The 19,988-nt window shown below is 36.6% G+C and overlaps 2 protein-coding genes across 2 annotated transcripts in view; both read right to left on the reverse strand.

The window, feature by feature from the left end:
• Positions 1 to 19,988, reverse strand: part of LOC131057417 (uncharacterized) — a 33,757-nt gene that overhangs the window by 12,513 nt on the left and 1,256 nt on the right. The gene's annotated exons all lie outside the window — the stretch shown is intronic.
• On the reverse strand, positions 5,051 to 5,769 carry LOC131876274 (uncharacterized). The gene is made up of 2 exons (XM_059221180.1): positions 5,540 to 5,769; positions 5,051 to 5,453 (listed from the first exon to the last, which is right to left on the reverse strand). Exons 1-2 carry the CDS (start codon positions 5,765 to 5,767, stop codon positions 5,142 to 5,144), a joined length of 540 nt encoding a protein of 179 aa, XP_059077163.1. The 5' UTR covers positions 5,768 to 5,769; the 3' UTR covers positions 5,051 to 5,141.

Below are 19,988 nucleotides of genomic sequence, written 5' to 3' on the forward strand. Positions count from 1 at the left end.
TATCGGCAGTATAACAAAACTCAGAATTAATATATATCTCTCAACTTTAAGAGTAATCACTAACTTGGCGTCAAAGGTGAGAGGTAGTGATTTAGCCAAGAAGGAAGCTGGCCCTTATTTTTGCATCACAATATCATTCAATATCAAGATATAAATGTGGGGGTAATCTCGATAATTTCCCTTCAAGGAAATTGTTCTCAAAGTCCTCACAATTGGAAATATAATGAAGCAGCATACCAAAATCAGATTTATTATTTGATCAAGCAGACAGGCAAGCACCTCGATAATCATATAAAAGATCCCACTATTAAAGGTAACTGAAGTCCATCTTAAGTTAATATTGAACCTCTGTATTTGCAAATCCCTATTTCTGCAAATTTGTCTTCGAAGGAAGACTTCAAAAATTTGGCCTAGCTGTGAACTCCATCACGAATCCACCTCTTGGAAGAGCTAGGTTTTTGTCCAACACTTCTGTCAATTCCTGAAGGCTTTTGTCTCCAAAAATCATAAAACATTTATCAAATCATTAAGCATACCCAATAGATCACCAAGAACCCCCTTATAAAGATCTCAAGAAGTATCTAGAAGATAGGCCAGCGTGCTGGAGAAATATATCTAATAAAGTGACATTAAAATGATATTGTTTTATTGTTTAATTAATTTAATTAATTAATATTAAGTCATCATTGAATATTTTATTTATTTTTGACAATTTAATAAAAATCAATTTAATTAATTGTAAACTTACAAAGGACATTACACAATATCAATGGAAGGTTGGTCTACAAATCAAGAAAACTTGTGCAAGGTATGAAGCAATTTAATTTTTCTCTCAAGTATGTTGTTTTGTGGGTATCTAAACCTTGCATGTAGGACAAGACAAGGTCTGAGGCAATGTGGTTGGAATGGATCTCGGTCTATCTTCAACATGGCCCCACTACACCGACTTTACTCTTTTATGATTATTAAGTAATCCTTGGGATGATGAAGAATCTAGTCTATTATGCCAAAACCAAACAAATTGAAGTTCATCACCATTACAATTGATAATTGGTCAATATTGAAGATGTTTGCCTTGTTATTATTATCTTATGAAGGAGCAGATTGCAGACATAATGACTAAACCACCTAGCTGATAAGATTAAAACCGACATTGCTTGAGGACAAGTAATCTTGAGCGGGGCAGACTGTCATGCCCCTGATCTGATTCATACCTGTTTTGCCTCATTGTGGTAACATGATTACAACCAACGGAAGAATGAAAATACATCAAACGCCTATGATTTGATCCTAACAGCAATTGACAAAGGATTAATAAAGTGATTAATGATTTAGCATCCCATGCAATCCATTCTGTCTGTCCTAGTTCACCATAGTAACCTGAAGGTATTTATCACGGAGGAAGGACATAGAATACATTTGGTTCAGAAAATAATTGTCAACACCATGTATTAAGGTAAAGCGTCAAGTGTGATCCATTAAGATTATGGATTGATCACGAAACAATTCGTTAAGTCAACAAATTAGGCAATGGCTAAAGCATCGAATGAGAAACCACCCTTCAAGGGAGAAACCTTCCAATAGACACGACCTCTTAGCATGAAGAAGTTTATAAGAACAAGGACAGATGGCAGATGCAAGCAGCATGGGCAATCATTCCTAATACATTTGCAGACATGAGTGTCAATCATCACCAATCAGAAATAATCAATCAGCAATCAAGACAATAACAAAGGCAGATTGGGGCCTACGGGGACAGTCGAACTGCAACAACATCATCAGCAATCATTCAACAATACATCTTCAGGATCATCAACTAAGAATTAAGCATGGCAATTAGTGAATAAGCAGATCCAGAAGGTGTGTGAACAGCATCGAACAATAAGAGATCTTTGAATACAACAAGAGGAATCATAAATTCACAAGAAGCAAATCCGACTCTCCAGCATCAAATAATAATAGAACTTCTCCAATCCATGGGAGACCAATCTGTGTAATAATATTACTGTAGTATGCAGAAATAGATACATTGCTTATCTATATACTTATACCAATTATATATATGATTATATGATAGATAATAATATTAATGGTAGGCAGATTTTATTGTCTGATCTAAGCATCTATGCATTTAATAATATGATTATAATTATCCATCATGTAGGGTAAGGAAGGAATCTGCAATTAAGGAGAACAGCTTAGTACACCCTGATACAGTGGCCAGTGGGGACAACAGCTAGTAGGGAACCCTATTGCACTGTGAAAGGAAGAGAACGGCAACGGCTAAGGGCACCCTATTGCAATTTCCCTTCCAAACCCTACGTTGAGGGATTGTTAATAAACATAAGGATCTACAGCCATGGATGTGTGGGGGAGGACTGCATGGAGGGAGAACAGTTATCTTAGGGCACCCTACCCTACCTCCTTACTCCATATCTTCTATGGGTGAGATTCACTTACAAATCAGACTTGCTGTGTAATGAGGAATATATAATTTCCTTGCTCTAACCATAGATTTATTCACAAATGATGTTTACAATATTACCTAACCCTAATGTATAATATATATGTGTGTATTTGCATATGTTGTTCATGTTATGATTGCAGGACTAAAAATCTAGGATTGCATTATTAAAGAGAGATTTATTTGGTAGGATGTAACCCTAACCCTAATTTGTTGCAATTGTGATTTTAGGGAAAATTCTAGGGCAAATTAGGAAGGGGACATTACACCTTGGGATGGTGAAGAATCTAGTCTATCATGCCAAAACCAAACAAATTGAAGTTCATCACCATTACATTTGGCAATTGGTCAACATTGGAGATGTTTGCATTGTTATTATTATCTTATGAAGGAGCAGATTGCAGAGATAATGACCCAACCACCTAGCTAGAATAAACTTGAATTGTATATGGTTTAGTAATTAAGGAGTGGGCCTGACAGGGGAGAAAGTGTTAGATATTATTAGCATTAGATATGTAGTCAGTGATTTAAATAAGCAGCTAAATTTGGTGCATTGTTGAGATTTCATTTTTGTTTGTTTCTAAAGTTTGTTTCATGGATAGCTGACTTGGCTTGCCTATGTAAACCTATTTAACAAGCATGATGACAATGAGAAATACTGCTTGTTTGTAGCCTTGATTCTGTTGAAAGCCTATTGCTTTAATATGCATGTTAGCCAGTGAGATTGTCATGAATAGTCTTTTTATGCACTCGTTCTCCTTCTGCCTCATTTTTAGTATTCATCTAACTTCATATGCATTGTTCTTCTGTTTCTATTTGATTTAGAGAATGAAGTGTGCCCAAAATCATTAATTTGCAGTAAATTAAAGCCCAGAGATGACAGTCGTATTAAAGGTTTAACCCTGTCTGTATTTTGGCATTAAAACAGAGCGTGAAGAAGTTAAAACTTAATACATTCAGTGAGTGTTCAACCTAGGGTAGTTTATAAAGACCAGTGCTTCATTTCATAATCTAGAACAGAATTTGATTTAAGTTCCTGTAACGTTTGCACTTTGCAGCATTGATTATTTTTACTTGGCCCTAGAAATCTAACATATAACTGATCATCTTTCTAACACTTCAAAAATCCCATGTGAATGATACAGAGAGATTTCTAACAGCACTTTGCTTTGGTAACTTATCATGCTCCCTCCAATGCATCTTTCTATCTCTGGTTCAAGCTCACCCAGCTGTGACAAGCACTAACTTCTATTGGTTTGGACTCAATCATTGTAAAATAGCATCAAAAGATATCATTTCTTGCTGCAGGCATTAAGAAATTCGCAAAAATGCCACGATATTTTGATTGAAAAACAAATCAACGACATTTTGACTGAGAAGCTCATGATTGATTGCAATATTTAGGTGATATCATCTTTTACTTATATATGCTTGTGGGCCATGATTTATAACTCATTCTGCTCTGCAATTTTGTACCATTCTGCTCTGTAAGTTTTTACTGAGTTGTTAAGTTTTTAGGGTGCAGTTTCAGTAAACCTTCGAGGACTTCAATGTTGGTTTGCCCAAGCTTGAAAAACTCGGATTTTGCAATAACTCGGCAAGGCCAGAAAATTTTAAAAACTCGGGACTCGCCAAAACTCGGCAAAAAACTCGGCAACTTTATCGAACATTTGAAAATACATTTTTTTTTAATATATAATTCAAAAACACACATTTACACCAAATTTGTATAACATATATGATTTCCATGATATATAAATCAAATTTTTTTGGTAATACATAGCAACAAATGCAAGTATCATAGCATAAACCAAAAACCAAGTGCAACATATGTATAAGAGTTCAATACATATCAACGTATCATAGTGACAGTCTCATAGAGTTATAAGTCATAGACCACAAAACAAGAACCTCTGAAATTCTGATTACATATCAATTTCAAAGTTTGGTATCAATGAAAATAAGAAATCATAAATTGCGTCTACGACTAAAGCTCAAAACAGATTGTGGCCGCTGGGTGGGTGGTGCTGAAGTAGTGGCAACATCCTCAACACTAACAGGTGCCTCTGCTGCATGATCAACCTCCTGCTCCTCCTCACGTGCTGCCACTTCCGCATCCCATTCCTCTCTTGCCCTCTCCAACTCACTCAGCTGCTCATTAGTAAGGAATGGATCCAAATCATTATCAACATCATCAGGAGAAGCAACCCATTCTGCTGCATATGGATCAATGTCATCCAAGTCAAGTGCTTCATGTGAATCTTGCCCTAGCACCTTCTTCTCATGTAATCGAATGTTGTACCGCACATAGACAAGATCATTCAAGCGTTGTTGAGTCAACCTATTGCGCTTTTTTGTGTGGATGTTCTCAAAAACACTCCAGTTGCGCTCACAACCAGAAGCACTACAAGGCTGTGATAATATGCGGATGGCAAGCTTTTGAAGATTAGGCGTTGTGGCACCATAATCTTCCCACCACAAATCTGCAAGGATACAAAATGTGATTTATAACTTGTAAAGATTTCAATAATCTTAAAGAGAGAAATAAATGGTAAAAATTAAACATATGTTTTTTTTTACCTGGTCGTAAGGTGGCTCTCCTACGTTTGCAATCAGGTGAAGAAAACAATTCCCCTAAGGCCTTCTTATAACTCTGCAACTCATCAAGTATCAGGTCTCAAAGGATCTCATCATCAACTAATCTCCGAATGCATGTGTCAAGGCCAATTCTAACCTCTGCATCTGCTCTGAAACTCGGAGAGTAAAAAAACTTGGGATTCAAGAAGTAGGCAGCAGCATGAATATGTTGGTGGAGTTGATGGTTCCACCTCCGATCAATTATGCGCCATATGGGTTCATACTTGGTCTTGTTTGACCCATACAAGTGTTGAATCGCCTCTTTGGCCTTATCCATGGCCTCATATAGATACCCCATGGAGTTATGATCCCCATCCACCATTCGTAGCACCCTCACCAACGGTTCCGACACCTAGATATAAAAAATCTAACAAAATCAGCAGATTGAAATATTAGAAAATTAAATAATAAATCATCAATTAAAGTTTCAAAACTTACATTGATGATCTCCTCCACTATCTTGGCAAAATTAGTATCAAAAATGGCAATCACAACCTTCTCTGCTTCAAGCTTTGTAGCATAAGGACTCCCCAACCATCTTTCACTCACGAACATCCGCTTCAGGTTGGGCAATGTAGCAAGTATGCTCTGCAAGGTGAGGAAATTGGTAGCAAAGCGTGTGACCCCCGACCGCACAAGATCCTTACCTTCAGTGTGCTCTCTCATAAGATTCAGGACCCATGTGTGATTGTAGATGTATTTGGTGATATTCCTTCCATCTTCAACCACTTTCTTTACCCAACTTAGTTTCCCTATGTCCTCAAGGAGCAAGTCAAGACAATGGGCAGCACAAGGGCTCCAAAATAATGTCGGATGTCTAGCCATTAGAAGTTTGCCGGCTGCCACATATGCAGCTGCATTATCAGTCACAACTTGGATGACATTCTGCACTCCCACATCCATCACCACTTCATCCAACATGTTGCACAAGGTCTCCGCATTCTTCACTTCATTGGAGGCATCAATTGATTTTAAAAATACTAACTGTCCTCCTGAAGCAACTAGAAAGTTGATGAGTGTCCTGTTCCTACCATCTGTCCATCCATTAGAAAGAATGGTGCAGCCATTCTTTTCCCAAATAGTCCTTTGCTTTTCCACTAATGCATGAGTGTTTTGGACCTCATCCTGCAATAACGGTCCACTTACCTCGTAACGGCTTGGGGATTTGAACCCCTTACCTGCCACAGTCAACGCGGTGACCAATTGGTCCCAAGATGGACTAGAAATAGCATTGAACGGAACATCGTTGTAGATAAAAAATCTAGCACACGCCACCTTGGCTTGTTGGTGAGCCTCTTTATTCCATGCAGTGCCAAGCAATCCAGGTTGTGCACCAGGAGTGTTACGTGGAATAAAGAAGTTTTCCGTGTTGCTGTCCAAAGTTCCCTTTGCTCTTATCCGTGGCCCAAGGGAAGAACCAGATGTCCCCACATCTGTATGTGACCCCATGGAACTCAAATCTGCCCTTGGGGCTGCCATTGCCTCTGTTGTTCTCTTTTTTGTTGCCTTCCTTTGATCATATGCTTCAAGCGTTGCTATTGCATCTCTCGTAGCCTCTTCAGTACATTCCGTACAGCTTGTGGTATCTCGGCATTGAATTTTTGCAAGGTGATATTTGAACCTATTAATGCCACCATTTACAATTTTTTTGCAATGGTTGCAAAAAACATCTCCTCGTTTTGGACCTGGTCTCCCATGTTTCCAACAAGGGTCTCTCTTTTTGCCACCAACTTTAACTGTAGAAGCTGAATCTATTTTCTTTCAAAAAGATGTGGAAAAGAACCTAGCAAAAGAGAGGCAACATTTAGAGATAAATAACATTGTTACCAAAAAAAATCACAAACATCCAAAAATTACAATGACTGTATAACTGTATTTTATTTACAGTCATCTATTAATAGATGACTCTCTAAAATTAAAATTTTTAGTTGGTTGTGTATTTTTTTAAGTTTTTAACTTCAAATTTAAATTTAAATGAAATACTTTAATACATATTACACATTGACATTACACAGTTGACAGTCATTTCAAATGACTATGAGTATTTCACAATTGACTGTGTAATACACAGTCATTAATTACAATGTACATTAATGATTAATGTATTACACAGTCATCAGTCATTTGAAAATGACTATGTATTACACAGTCATTTCAAAATTTCAAATGACCGTGTATTACACAGTCATCAGTCATCAGTCATTTGAAATTTTGAAATGACTATAATGACTGTGTAATACACAGTCATTTCTCATTTGAAATGACTGTAATGACTGTGTATTACACAGTCATTTCAAAATGACTGTGTAATACATAGTCATTTGGAAATGACTGTGTATTACACAGTCATTTCAAATGACTGATGACTGTGTAATACACAGTCATTTGAAAATGAATGTGTATTACACAGTCATTTGAAATGACTGTGACTGTGTAATGATGACTGTGTAATACACAGTCATTTGAAATGACTGTGACTGTGTAATGATGACTGTGTAATACACAGTCATTTGAAAATTTGAAATGACTGTGTATTACACAGTCATTTGAAAATTGAAATGACTATGATTGTGTAATGATGACTGTGTAATACACAGTCATTTGAAAATTTGAAATGACTGTGTATTACACAGTCATTTGAAATGACTGTGACTGTGTAATACACAGTCATTTTGAAATGACTGTGTATTACACAGTCATTTGAATTTTGAAATGACTGTGACTGTGTAATACACAGTCATTTTCAAATGACTGTGTATTACACAGTCATTTCAAATGACTGATGACTGTGTAATACACAGTCATTTGAAATGACTGTAATTACTAATGATTGTGTATTACACAGTCATTTGAAAATGACTGTGACTGTGTAATACACAGTCATTTTCAAATGACTGTGACTGTGTAATGAATCTAATGATGACTGTGTAATACACAGTCATTCGAAATAAAACAATACAAAAAGATACCTGGTCGTGCGTGCAAATGCAAACAATACACAGTCATTTTGATTGTGTAATACACAGTCATTTCAAATGACTGTGTATTACACAGTCAAAATGACTGTGTATTCGAAATAAAACAATACAAAAAGATCACGAATAAACAAGTAAAAACCTGGTCGCGCGTGCAAATGCAAACCCTACTGCAAATCGCGTGGCGTTTTTTGCCTTCCGGAGTCGCGCGAGCCACGAAATGGAATAAAGACTTCGGTTTTTTTTTGCCTGCGACTTAAGTCGCGTTTTTCTCGCATTTTGTGCCGCGTTTCGGGCGGGTTTTGGCCATTAACGGCGAGTATTTGCCAAAAAAATCGCGGCGAGTATATGAAAAAATCGCCCCAAGTATTTCCGCGATTAACTCGCGCGCCATTATGGATCGCGATTACTCGCGAGTTTTTGAATTGCTCGCCGAGTTTTGCAAGTATGGGTTTGCCTGCAGCAAGAAAAATTAGCCTTGTTTTGTATACGTAACAAACCAATAAATTAAATTTGATTATATCAGGGAGTGTCAAGGATGATCAGCCGATTGGCCTTGACAAGATTGATCCAGACTAAGAATTGCTTTCAGATCAAAAGCCACTTCTTCAGAAGAAAAACTTTGATATCTTTACGATGGCTGAGGTATTTGATTAAGAGCGGTTGAATCAAATTACAAGTGAGCAGAATGCTAGAACCTCATCATCAAGAACTGTAACCCCCAATGGTGACACTTCATTGCAGCTAACTTCATTGGTTTCATCCACTTTGTAATGTCCCCTATTTAATCTGAACACTGAATGGGAGTTCTGTCAGTAGTTAAATAGTTGTAAAAATTCTGTCAGCAGTTAGTTGGTTAGGACTGAGTCTTCAGCTTCAATAAGGTGAATAAGTTTCCCAGTTGCTCGGTCAGTTGTCACAGCAAAATAAGGAAGTTGATGTTCAGTTAATACCCATAATTGGTGGTTTAGTTAGGAGTTAACTCCAACCATTTATGGAATTGATTTCCATTGATTGGGATCGCTGGAATTGGGGATATATGGAGTGCTGAAGTCAAGGGAGAATGATTTTTTTGGGAAAATGAATAAACGAACTTCAACTAGAGCTTCAGGAAGATTGACAGCTTGAGGACAAAACCCTTCAAGTTTGCACCTGTTTACAGCCTTAGGGCCAAAAATCCTCTAGTGTAGAATAATAGGAGTACCATGCAGAACGTCCAGGACCAGCAGGGCGATCTATTTGTAATTCGCTGGGTGCCTAGGGCACTCCAGGATTCAGATCTGTATGCTAGGTATTCTAGTGAGTTATATTAGATTAATTATTTCCATTTGAATGTATGTGTTATCATAAAGATAAAAGAAAAATTCTGTTTTATCATTTTCTAGGTTGATTTCTGTATGCATTTAGCATAGGACATCACACACTGTGTGTTACTTTGTAGTTTGTACTTTGTAGCATGACATTTGTATTTTCAAATATATAGTTTATAATTTTACTAATTCAATTTGGGGGCTCGAACTTCAAAGTCAAACCATGTAGTAATGCACAATGATGTGTGAACTGTAATCAACATCTCAAAATTTATGAAAAAATTCCATATTATAAAATTTATTGTCTACACAGTCTTGCTATGTAATTAGGAAGGCTTTTAACTATTACAAACATCAGTTATTTCTCTCTTTTTTCTTTCTGCATTTTTAAAGGTTTCCGATATTTTCTCTGTTCTCTGATTTTATCCCAGGAAGTTGACAATATTTTTATGTTTTGGTTTGCTAAAAAATTTGCTTCCACGGATTATTCAAGGCTTCCTTTGCACATAAACCAGAATGTTGGTCTTTTTGGATCAATGCTTGGTTGACTACCTCCTCAATGTACTGCATTATCAATTTCTTCAAGTGCTATGAAGGTTTTTCCTAGAAGCATGTGTCTGCCCACGATTGCTACAGCTTGAGTTATTACTTTTCTTTAAAGTACAGTGAATTCAAATCATTAATCCTGTATTTTCCATGTACCTTCATTTGATTCAATGCATCACATGAAAACAAAAACTAATATTTATGGAACCTTTCTTGTCTAATTTGTAAATTGATATCAATCTGGCAATATATTGATTCCTGCTTGTCCTTTCTCTTCCAATATTCATCTCAAGGCCACTGACTTGTTGGAACTTGAATAAGCCTCAATACTATTAAGACACAGGTGGTTTATCTTACATGTAGCATAATTCTCCAAGGAAAAGTTTCTACAAATTATGGTTTCTTAGTAAAAGTCAAAGGAGAGCATGTATCTGTGTGCTATGTTTTATGTTTTCAAAGGAATGAAATTAAAAATAAATCTCTCAAAAACAACAAAAACAAGCAACAATCAAGATGAGGCGAAAGGAGGGATCAAACCAACACAAAACCTGTCAAAAACGAGGTATGATGTTCTCCTTGATGCAACGATTTGCCCTGTGATAGTAGATTCAATGTGTGCTCACGATTTTAGCAGCATAAGGGTTCAAAGATCAAATTTGCATGTAGATAGTGGTTGTTGCATATGGAGAAATGGCTAAGTGTTTTGGTAATATGAATGAGGGGAGATGGAATGAAGGGCTAAGACTGAATGTTGAAGATCAATGGTGGAAATGGATTTTGATCTCTCAAGGCATGAGAGTTTGACACTTGTTGAGAGGCAGATGAATGAGAAGAGGTGATGGTTGCAAGAAGGTACATTGGAGAATGGAGAAGATCTTGCCATAAAGGCATGTCTTGTCCCCATACTCTAAAGTACATGGGGATGAGGAATAAAGGAATTTTAAATTCCTTGGAAGGGTCAAGAGGGGAAGGTACCCATGTAAAGGTGGATAGCCCTTAAGGCCAAGTGGGGCATGAGTTGGCCATTTATGGCAAGGGTTGACCCTCTCCCTAATCATATAGAAGGAAAGTGCACATGGTTAGCAGAGTAATTAGGCTGATTAGGAAGGGGAATTAGAGACAAGGGGGAAATGATGGAGGATGTGACAAGAGGAGAGAGAAAAGGCATGAATTAAAAAAATTATTTCACATATGGAGGAAAATGAGAAAAGCGAATTTAATTAAATAAACATGGGGATTTATTTAATTAAATAAATCCCCATGATGGAGGATGTGACAAGATGAGAGAGAAAAGGCATGAATTAAAATTTTCTTTTTAATTCGCATATGGAGGAAAATGAGAAAAGTGAACTTAATTAAATAAACATGGGGATTTATTTAATTGCATAGTTGAAGGGTTAAGAGATGTAGGCAATAAGACCAATTAATTAAATTAATTGTCTCGAGGAGCATTAATTGTCTAGAGGAGCTTAGTTAGGAGATTACAAGAAGTTATCGTATGTTAATTAAATTATTACAAATTATTTAATTAACAGGCTAGGGGAAGATAGTCGAATAAGGAGAATAAAATTGATCAAATGTAAGTGATCAAGTTTAGGTGTCTACAATATCATACATGTCATGCTATCTTTAAAAATTTTTAAATACTTTTTTGAAATCTCTACTAGTAAAACCCACTCAACAATTTATATCAAACCACAATCAGAGAAGAATACTAGGAGCCTAGCTCATACGATAATTTGTTACTCCATGAATGCCTTATCAAACATTGTAACAATGATGGATTTAATAAAACAAATTATTATTTTATCATTTTAAGAGCAAACACACCAACCTTATCACCACCAAATATGGATTTGGTTGATCAAATTCCCCAAATTCGATGCTTCAAAACTAAAAGGACACAAATGATATCATAGATTTATTATTTTAACATTTGTTAAGCACAACATCCTACAGCACTCCTCCCTGGAACCTTGAAAGAATTACAATGGCTTCAAGATTATGTACTATAATATTTGCATCTGTCATGCTTGAAAGTTGAAATATTTATTAAGTCTTTTGATCCCTAAAACCTCCTCAAAATACCACTTTAACATTTCTACAACATCATTTCAATAGACATGTTCTCCTACTTCCTTCATCAATGAAATTCTTTGTCATTTCCAGTTGATCGTCAGCCTAAATGAGAATGGAATCTAATAGGATTAAAGAATGCAATCATCAAAAAAAACAGATTATAAAATAAGTTTGATCTCTTGAAACAAAGCATGCAGGCATCGAGGTTGTGTCAATTTCTACATGCCAATTACAGAAGTAAAACAATCTCCCTGTCATTTCTTCTAAGTACAAGATCCACATCTAATGTTTTATTGAACATTTAGAATGCTTGACAAAAGCCGTGAAGCATAAACAATCAATAACCAAGTTTACATTTGGCAAGCAAAAAGCTCACTAAGAGTTCAAGAACTCCAAAAGAATAAAAATGATTTTGGCATATATTCAACAATGCATAACCTACTCTATATGTATAGAAAACCCATCGCCTAAGAGCTAAAACCTTGCAAATGAATGAAAACATATTGTAGATAAGGTGTATCACTGCAAAACAAATTGCCAATCATGAAGAGTCACTGCAAAACAAAGTGTATCATGCAGAGTTGAGCTATTGAAAGATGACGGTAAACGTAAATAGAATCTGGAATCAACAAGCAAAGATGAAATTCACCAAATTTGCCTAAAAAGTTGATTAATTTCCATTTTTAAAACATCATCTAAAACAAGCTGTTTTGCGGTTTCCCCAACTTAGTACCTGATTATGAATGATACAATTTTTTCACATGGTAGCCAAGATGGTTCCAACTGTTTGCCTAAGTTCTAAATTTGTCAAAGGCCAACTAGAATAACTAATATAGTAATTTACAGACCTGTGCAATGTTAGATTCAAAATAGCTCTTGAAAGTATCAATATTGAAGTTAAATAATCAACATTGATCTAAGTGTACATTTGATAAAAGGATATAAAAATTAAAACAAATTACATACATTATGATGCCTAAAGAAAGGGCACTCTTGTGGTAATCATCAACAATGGAATAAAAATGTCAGAATCTTGTGTCAGCTATGCAGTCATCATTAGAAAAAAGGCAGTTACTCATTGGACATGTATCAATATATTCTTTGATAGGAATAAATCACTTACAATAAACTGACTTCACAAGCAGCAAAACAGATGATTAAAGATGATGAAGTTGTACAAACCCTTTGAATCTCAATGGCATATCATTTTAGGAGTTTTGTAGGAGTCTTACAGGCCAGGCAAAAGCAGCACCCACACCTTGTCAAAATCCATTCCATCTTTTGCCTTTCTGCTGCGACTCTTTGAATCTCACAAAATTATGTTTATCTTCTGGAATTTCCAGTGTATTATTCCAACATTGGTCTGTTGGGTTAATCATGTTTAATTTACCAAAAAATCTTTGTATATTTAATCCTTGTCTTGTTTACCTGTCCGTGATTAGACATCTGCTTATTTATTCATTTGCTGCTGCTAGGAAATTTTTCTAACACCAAAACAATTGGGCCCATACCATACCGCTGGCATGAACGGGATATATTTTCTAACAGGTTTACCTGTTAGTTCCTATTCACACTAGTTCACTTAAGTTTACTTGGGGCATTATTACTTCATGTCTCAAATCATAAGACTAAAACACATCATTATCTTATGTTGTTCTATGTCTCACCTTCGCCTATATAACCAAAGCATACATTGTAATCTAAATCCAGTATCAGAACTTGTGGGATTGCTTCTCGTTAGTCTTTTAGAGAGATCTAAGGTGCTCTTGAAAAGTAGGATACACTTTTCTCTTGCATTGAAGAATTTTAAAAACGATAAAAATGCAGTGTTCAATAGGGACGCATCCCACCCTAAAACCCCCGCATTTCTAAGACAGCGACAAGGACGGCCATTGGATGCAAAACCTTGGAGAGGACATTTCCAAGATGCCCCCTAGTTTGAGGATGGCTTGAGGACTCTAGGACGTCCCCAAGAAGTCTAGGAGACTCTAAGGAGTCTCTTATTCATCCCAAGGACTTCCAGGCATCCATCATGGCAATGAAATAAAAAATTCAAGATTTTTTAAAAAACAAATATGCTTTTCAATTTGTGTGATACAAAATCTTACCCTAATGGTGTATGGGCTCAACCCAAACCCTAAGCACTCCCAAAAAACTTATAAACGGACATCTAACTTCTAAGCCTCATTTCGAATCACTCTTAAGTTTCACAATTAGTAATGACTTGGTCTAACAAAAAATAAGTGATAGAATTGCGAAATTGAGATTCACCATAGAGGTTTGTCTAGTTTTAAAGGCCTTAATTTGCACTTGGTAGTGAGTGATTTGCCCCTTGACCCTGCCTTATATCACAACAAGGAACAAGCCCCTTGACCCCGCCCTTTATTGTGACGGGGAATGCAACAAAGAACTCCATTGTGGGCTCTACCCCCAAACCCCTACAAGGGGCAATACCTTTTTGACCCCATTGTGAGATCTACCCCCATGAGAGGCACTACCCTTTGACCCTAATAGGATATTTGCTCCCAAACCTCCACCCACCATTGTTAATATTCAATGCAATGATTGCCATGTTTTTAACATTTAATAGTTTAAACTTTACTTAGTGTGCTAAAGTTTCATTTGTAATTCTTATACTTATTCTTTACACATCTTTTTATAACTAATTTTTAAAGTACTATATGTATTTGCACCACCAAACTATTGCCCCACCACCCCTGCACCACCATTTCCTCACCATCCCCTTGCCATCCCCAAACTTAGACCCTTGGTCCCCCCGCCCTCCTATCTCCTTGTCAAGAAGCTTCATGGAACTATGTAAAAGTACCAAATTTTGGGCAAGTTCGACTTTGTGGCTTTGTATTGCAAGTTCATTTTAGAGCATGTCAATCAAATATGAGCTCACCATTGAGTTTAAAGTATCTATTAAATCAATTTAGCTTTAATTTTTTTCCAAATCAGACATTGGAGCCTAGATCTACAAGAGTTTAAAGTTGGAAGGTGGTTGTCAAATCTTGAAGATAGCTACATTTGTGGAACATTTGGGTCAAATTTGACCCCACCATCACGTCCAAAAGGCCCGAGAGCATACGAAATGATTGTCAATTCATCAAATTTAAACACTTTTACCCTAAGCCCTTACAAAAAAGTTTAGCCTCTCCATCATACAATTTGAACAAGCGCAAATCCTAGGCAAGTGTTGGTGTGTACAGGTGTCAAAGTAGCCTTTTGTCCACTAGTTTTCCCTTCAATCTGCTAGTTAATTTTTTTAACAGGCTTTTTCTTTACCCACAAGTCGCAGTCCATCCCCTATTTACGCAAGTACACTACCTCCCTCGTGGTGCCACATGGTGCACAACCCGCCGTCACCTCCAATGCCAATAGAATATTTCAACAGTTTCAGCCGCAAAACAATTCCCAATTATTGCTTTACCACCTTGTCCATTGGAAAGCAATTTTTTGCCACAATAGGCAATTTCAGATTCAAACATGGCAGTCTTGGAAAATGGAAAGTGATTTTGTGAAGTCCATCGGTGGTTTCAACCTTCAAGAGACTATTCCAACCCCTAGGAGAATATTTCTAATATAATCCAATTTCTCCGTCCCAACCTGCCCCCTCACAGTTAGTGATTTGATTTTGACACACAAACTTTAGATTTTCTATTCTTAGTCATACGAGCTCCTTTCCGCAAGCAATTTATTTGGGGTAGAATTTTATGAGCTTCATAGTGGTGCAAATGGTTTTTTTGAATATGCATGATTCTGCATACTACATAGTGGTGTAATCAAATTGATCTCATTCTCTATTAAAATTTTGCACTTTCATTTCTATGGCCAAATTTGGCATCTATAATGTATTAAGATCAAGACCACTTCGTTGATTTGGCAAGTGGCAGTCGTAAATGTATTAAAAAAAATTGCCAAAATCATATATTACTAGGGTGGATTCTTGATTGAGTGAATTGGGTAAGAGGGGGAGGTGAGGGGCTAATCTTGTGATTGTACCTTCTTTCAATTCTTTGGGTTGCAATTTGTTCTTCAATTTATGTCATGAGGAATTCTAAAATCCCTCACCTAACTTCTTAAAACCATTCAACATAGAGAACATTGATATGCAATCACTTAAGGGTGAAGGTTATACTAGGTGTACATTGGAATTTAACCCAAAACCCACAGATGCTAAAGAAACGAGGGTATGGCTAATTGAACATAACAAAGCCCTTAGCTACTTGCTCGCCAATTCAATTACAAAAGTGTAATGCACCTAAGGAGGCTTGGGACAGACTTGCTAATTTGTATGGTCAAACCAATAAGCTTAAGGATTGTCAAATTGATAATGAACTCATGAGCCTTGATCCAAATAGTTTTGACAATATCCAAAACTATGTCACAAAGGTCAATGAGCTAATAACACAACTATGGTATTGCTAAAAAGGGCACATGATTGGTTCTAAATGTTCTGTCCAAGCTTCGTCAAGAATATGCATTTTTTATTTCTAGCTTTCACACTTATTGGCTTTTATGGAGACGGCATAGCATGCCTACATTTGATCAATTTTCTGAAATTCTAATTCAAGAAAAACGGAAGTTATTTCACATGGGTCTCCTTAAGTTTTCTAAGTCCAAAGCTTTGATGGCTAGCAAGCCTAAGGTATAGAAATAGGCAAAGAATCCCAAAAAGAAACAAAAGAAAAAGAACAAACCACACAAAGGCAAAGCACAGTCACATTTTGAATCTCCATCACATGGGGAATCGTTTGCAAAGGAGAGGCCAAGTGTGCATGTTGCAAGAAACCATGACATGATCATATCAATGGTATTCAAAACAAATTAATGAGTCGAAGCATCTTCTTAAGAAGAATCAAATCTATGTCTTCAACTATGTCAAAGGGTTCATCTTCTTCTTCTTCATCAAAGTCAAAAAGGCAAATGAGGCAAGCACTTGTTGCAGTTGTAGATTTTGAGTTAGAGAGATTTCACATCATATGGCTTCATTGTAGAGTATGTTCTCTTCATTTGAGTCTTGTTCATTGCCACACATCCTAGTGGCTAATGACACATACATTCATGTTTGTGGAAGAGAATCTATTGATATGGACAAAGGATCAGTTAATGACATTCTTTGTGTGCCATCATTGTCAACCAATATACTTTCTATCTATTAAATCACACATGGTGGAGCAAAGAAGAGTGTTGAGTTCACACCAAATTCTATGGTTACTTGGGACTTGGTTAGCAGAGATATTGCTGCAATTAGGCAGGTAGATCATCAATCTCAAGTGTGCACCTTCTCTCATTTTCCTCCTATTGTTAATTCAGTTGACGTACGCACTCAGGTATCTCTTCAAAAGAGATACAATATGGTCATTTGAATCTTGAAGTTCTTTCATCAACTAAGATTTTAGAGACGTGTTGCTATTTCATCTCCTCTATCTATTGTTGCTTCTAATGAAACTAGTATTGTTACATCCATAGCTTCCAATGATTCAATATGACAGGACATTCATCATTTTCCGAATACAACTACTTGGGATGAGTACTGGACAGAAGTTGTAGGCTTTTTTTGTGAGTCCTATCTTGTAAACTTAGAAGACACTATTGAGGATATTCATCTTCTTTTTTATGTTAACTCTTATGGAGTTGCATCTTCTTTGGATGTGATGAGGGCAATTTCAAACCCTCTTTTTCTTCCTCCACATGATTATTTGTCAAATACTTGGCATTATCATGGAGATCCTTAAGCAACATTGGAGAAGTCTTCATCTTTATTTTTGGATCATGTTCTACATCTATTTTCACAAGGTTCAAGATTCTTACATTCATCAGTATGGCCTAGAACACTTGACTTGTTAGTGGCACCTTTTGGTACCAACATGGCAATATTTGAGCAAAATTCAGAGATATCACGTATCTTAATCTTTCTTTTGTTAGTTTTTAATTAGGGTGAAGAGCGGATTCCAATTGCCTAAGGCAACATTGGAATCCGCCCTTTAGGGCTGGGCCCTTTCTCACGCCACCCTCCAATAGGGCTGGGCCATTTCTCTCACGCCACCTTCCAAATAGGGCTGGGCCCTTTCCCACATGCCACCCTCCAATAGGGCCGACCCTATATCCCACGCCACTTAATGTGTCTCTCATGAAACGTGTTAAAGAGAAATAAATTAATAAATAAATATAATTATTGCTAGCCAACCTAAAGGTCTACCATCAAGAGGAAGATATATATGTATGTACTTCAAGATGAAGTAAATGAATTCATATCTCACATATATCAGTAAATGCGATCTGCTCTGCTCCTAAATGCAATCTGCCCTTCTACACTTGGCGAATCTGCTCCTTGGTGAACTGCAACAAACATTTGGTTATATGCTGCTTCAGCCTGTTGAAGTCATCTTCTGCTGATTGGTGTCTTGGTCATCTACAGCTAGGGCATCATTCTACATCACCTTGGCAACTTGCTGTTTGGACAGCAATCAGAGATAAGTGTTGTAATCAGAACATTGTGCTTAAATCATAATCAGATCTGAGGATCTTTCTTGCTGGGTTTTTCCTCCTAGGAGGTTTTCCCAGGGTACTTGTGTGTTGTGAGTTCATTCTGTTCATTTCTCTACTTTTGCTTAATTCTGGAAAATCCTAACACTAACAGCAATTAATATTAATCTAGAAATTAAGATAAATTTCTATTTTCTGAGTATTGTCTTAATCTAAAAGATTAAATTCAACATCTTCCCTCATTAAATTCAAGAATAAGAAGAAAGCCTGCATAGATTATTGGTTTGTTTCTTTCTAAGAGGATGAATATTGTTCAACGAGATTGAATGATCTTCAGCATTCAATGTCAAGTATCTACCAACACTCAAGATTATACTTTAAGGGGCACTTGCATGGTGTCTCTTCCCTCTTATGAGTGGATATTTTCCTCACATGGGGTTTTGTCCTTCTCATTCTTCTAGAGAGCACCTTGTGTTTTCTCTTTTTTGGAGAGGATTTTTTTCCTACTAGTTTCTCTCATTTTCTTTGTTTGTGAGAGATTGTTTTGTACATGGGTAACTAACATGCCCTCATAGTCGGGACCCATCATTGTATCTTTGAATGTTTTCTCATCCTCCCTAAATTGCACTTAAGGGGGTGTCAATGTGAAAAAAGTATATTACCTGATTGGTTTACCTCTTAGGTGCTATTTGCACTAGTTTACTTAAAGCATCCTCAAGGCATTATCACTTTATGTCTCAAGTCACAAGATTAAGACAAATGTTATAATCTTGTATCGTCCTATGTCTCACCTTGGCCTATATAACCAAGGGATCCTTGTTGTAATCCAAATCCATTATATTGAATCATATTTACATACACATATTGTGCTTTTGCATCCTTTTCCAAAATAGAATTATTCTCTCATGTTTGGTCTCTCTCTTGTGCTTTCATTGAAGCTCCTAGATCTTGGATGGCTAGCTCCATAGTAAAATATTGTATGGTATAGAGTATTATATCATAGCACAATTGATGATCATATTGAACATTGTCTCATCCAACACAACCCCAAGTGTACTGTGTCCAACAAACATTTATCAAAATGAAGGAAACCTTCCTAGACACAGATTTGTGATTGGACTAGAAATTAACAAACAAGAAATTCTCAATATTCATTCCCCACCAATCAAGATCCTCACCACACTCCCCAGTTTCTCCAGGTCAAAGGTCAATGCCTCATGATCCGAAAAATCCCCCAAAGGTTCTATCAATTATCCAAAGATTCAAATCCACTTGAACAAGGGTTTAGGGCATAATGATAATAGAAACTCTCAAATGACATGATTCGGATACCAATCCCCTTCACTCCAATAAGGGGGAGCATGCCCCAAAATCCTACTAAAGGTGGTAGCAATTACCTAATCTTCTTAAATAACTAATACGTGCTTGTGGTCTGATAACAATGAGGATGCTCGCAATAGCGTTATCCAGATTAAAATCCCTTCA

Source organism: Cryptomeria japonica, chromosome 5 (assembly GCF_030272615.1).
Source record: "Cryptomeria japonica chromosome 5, Sugi_1.0, whole genome shotgun sequence".
Taxonomy (NCBI): domain Eukaryota; kingdom Viridiplantae; phylum Streptophyta; class Pinopsida; order Cupressales; family Cupressaceae; genus Cryptomeria; species Cryptomeria japonica.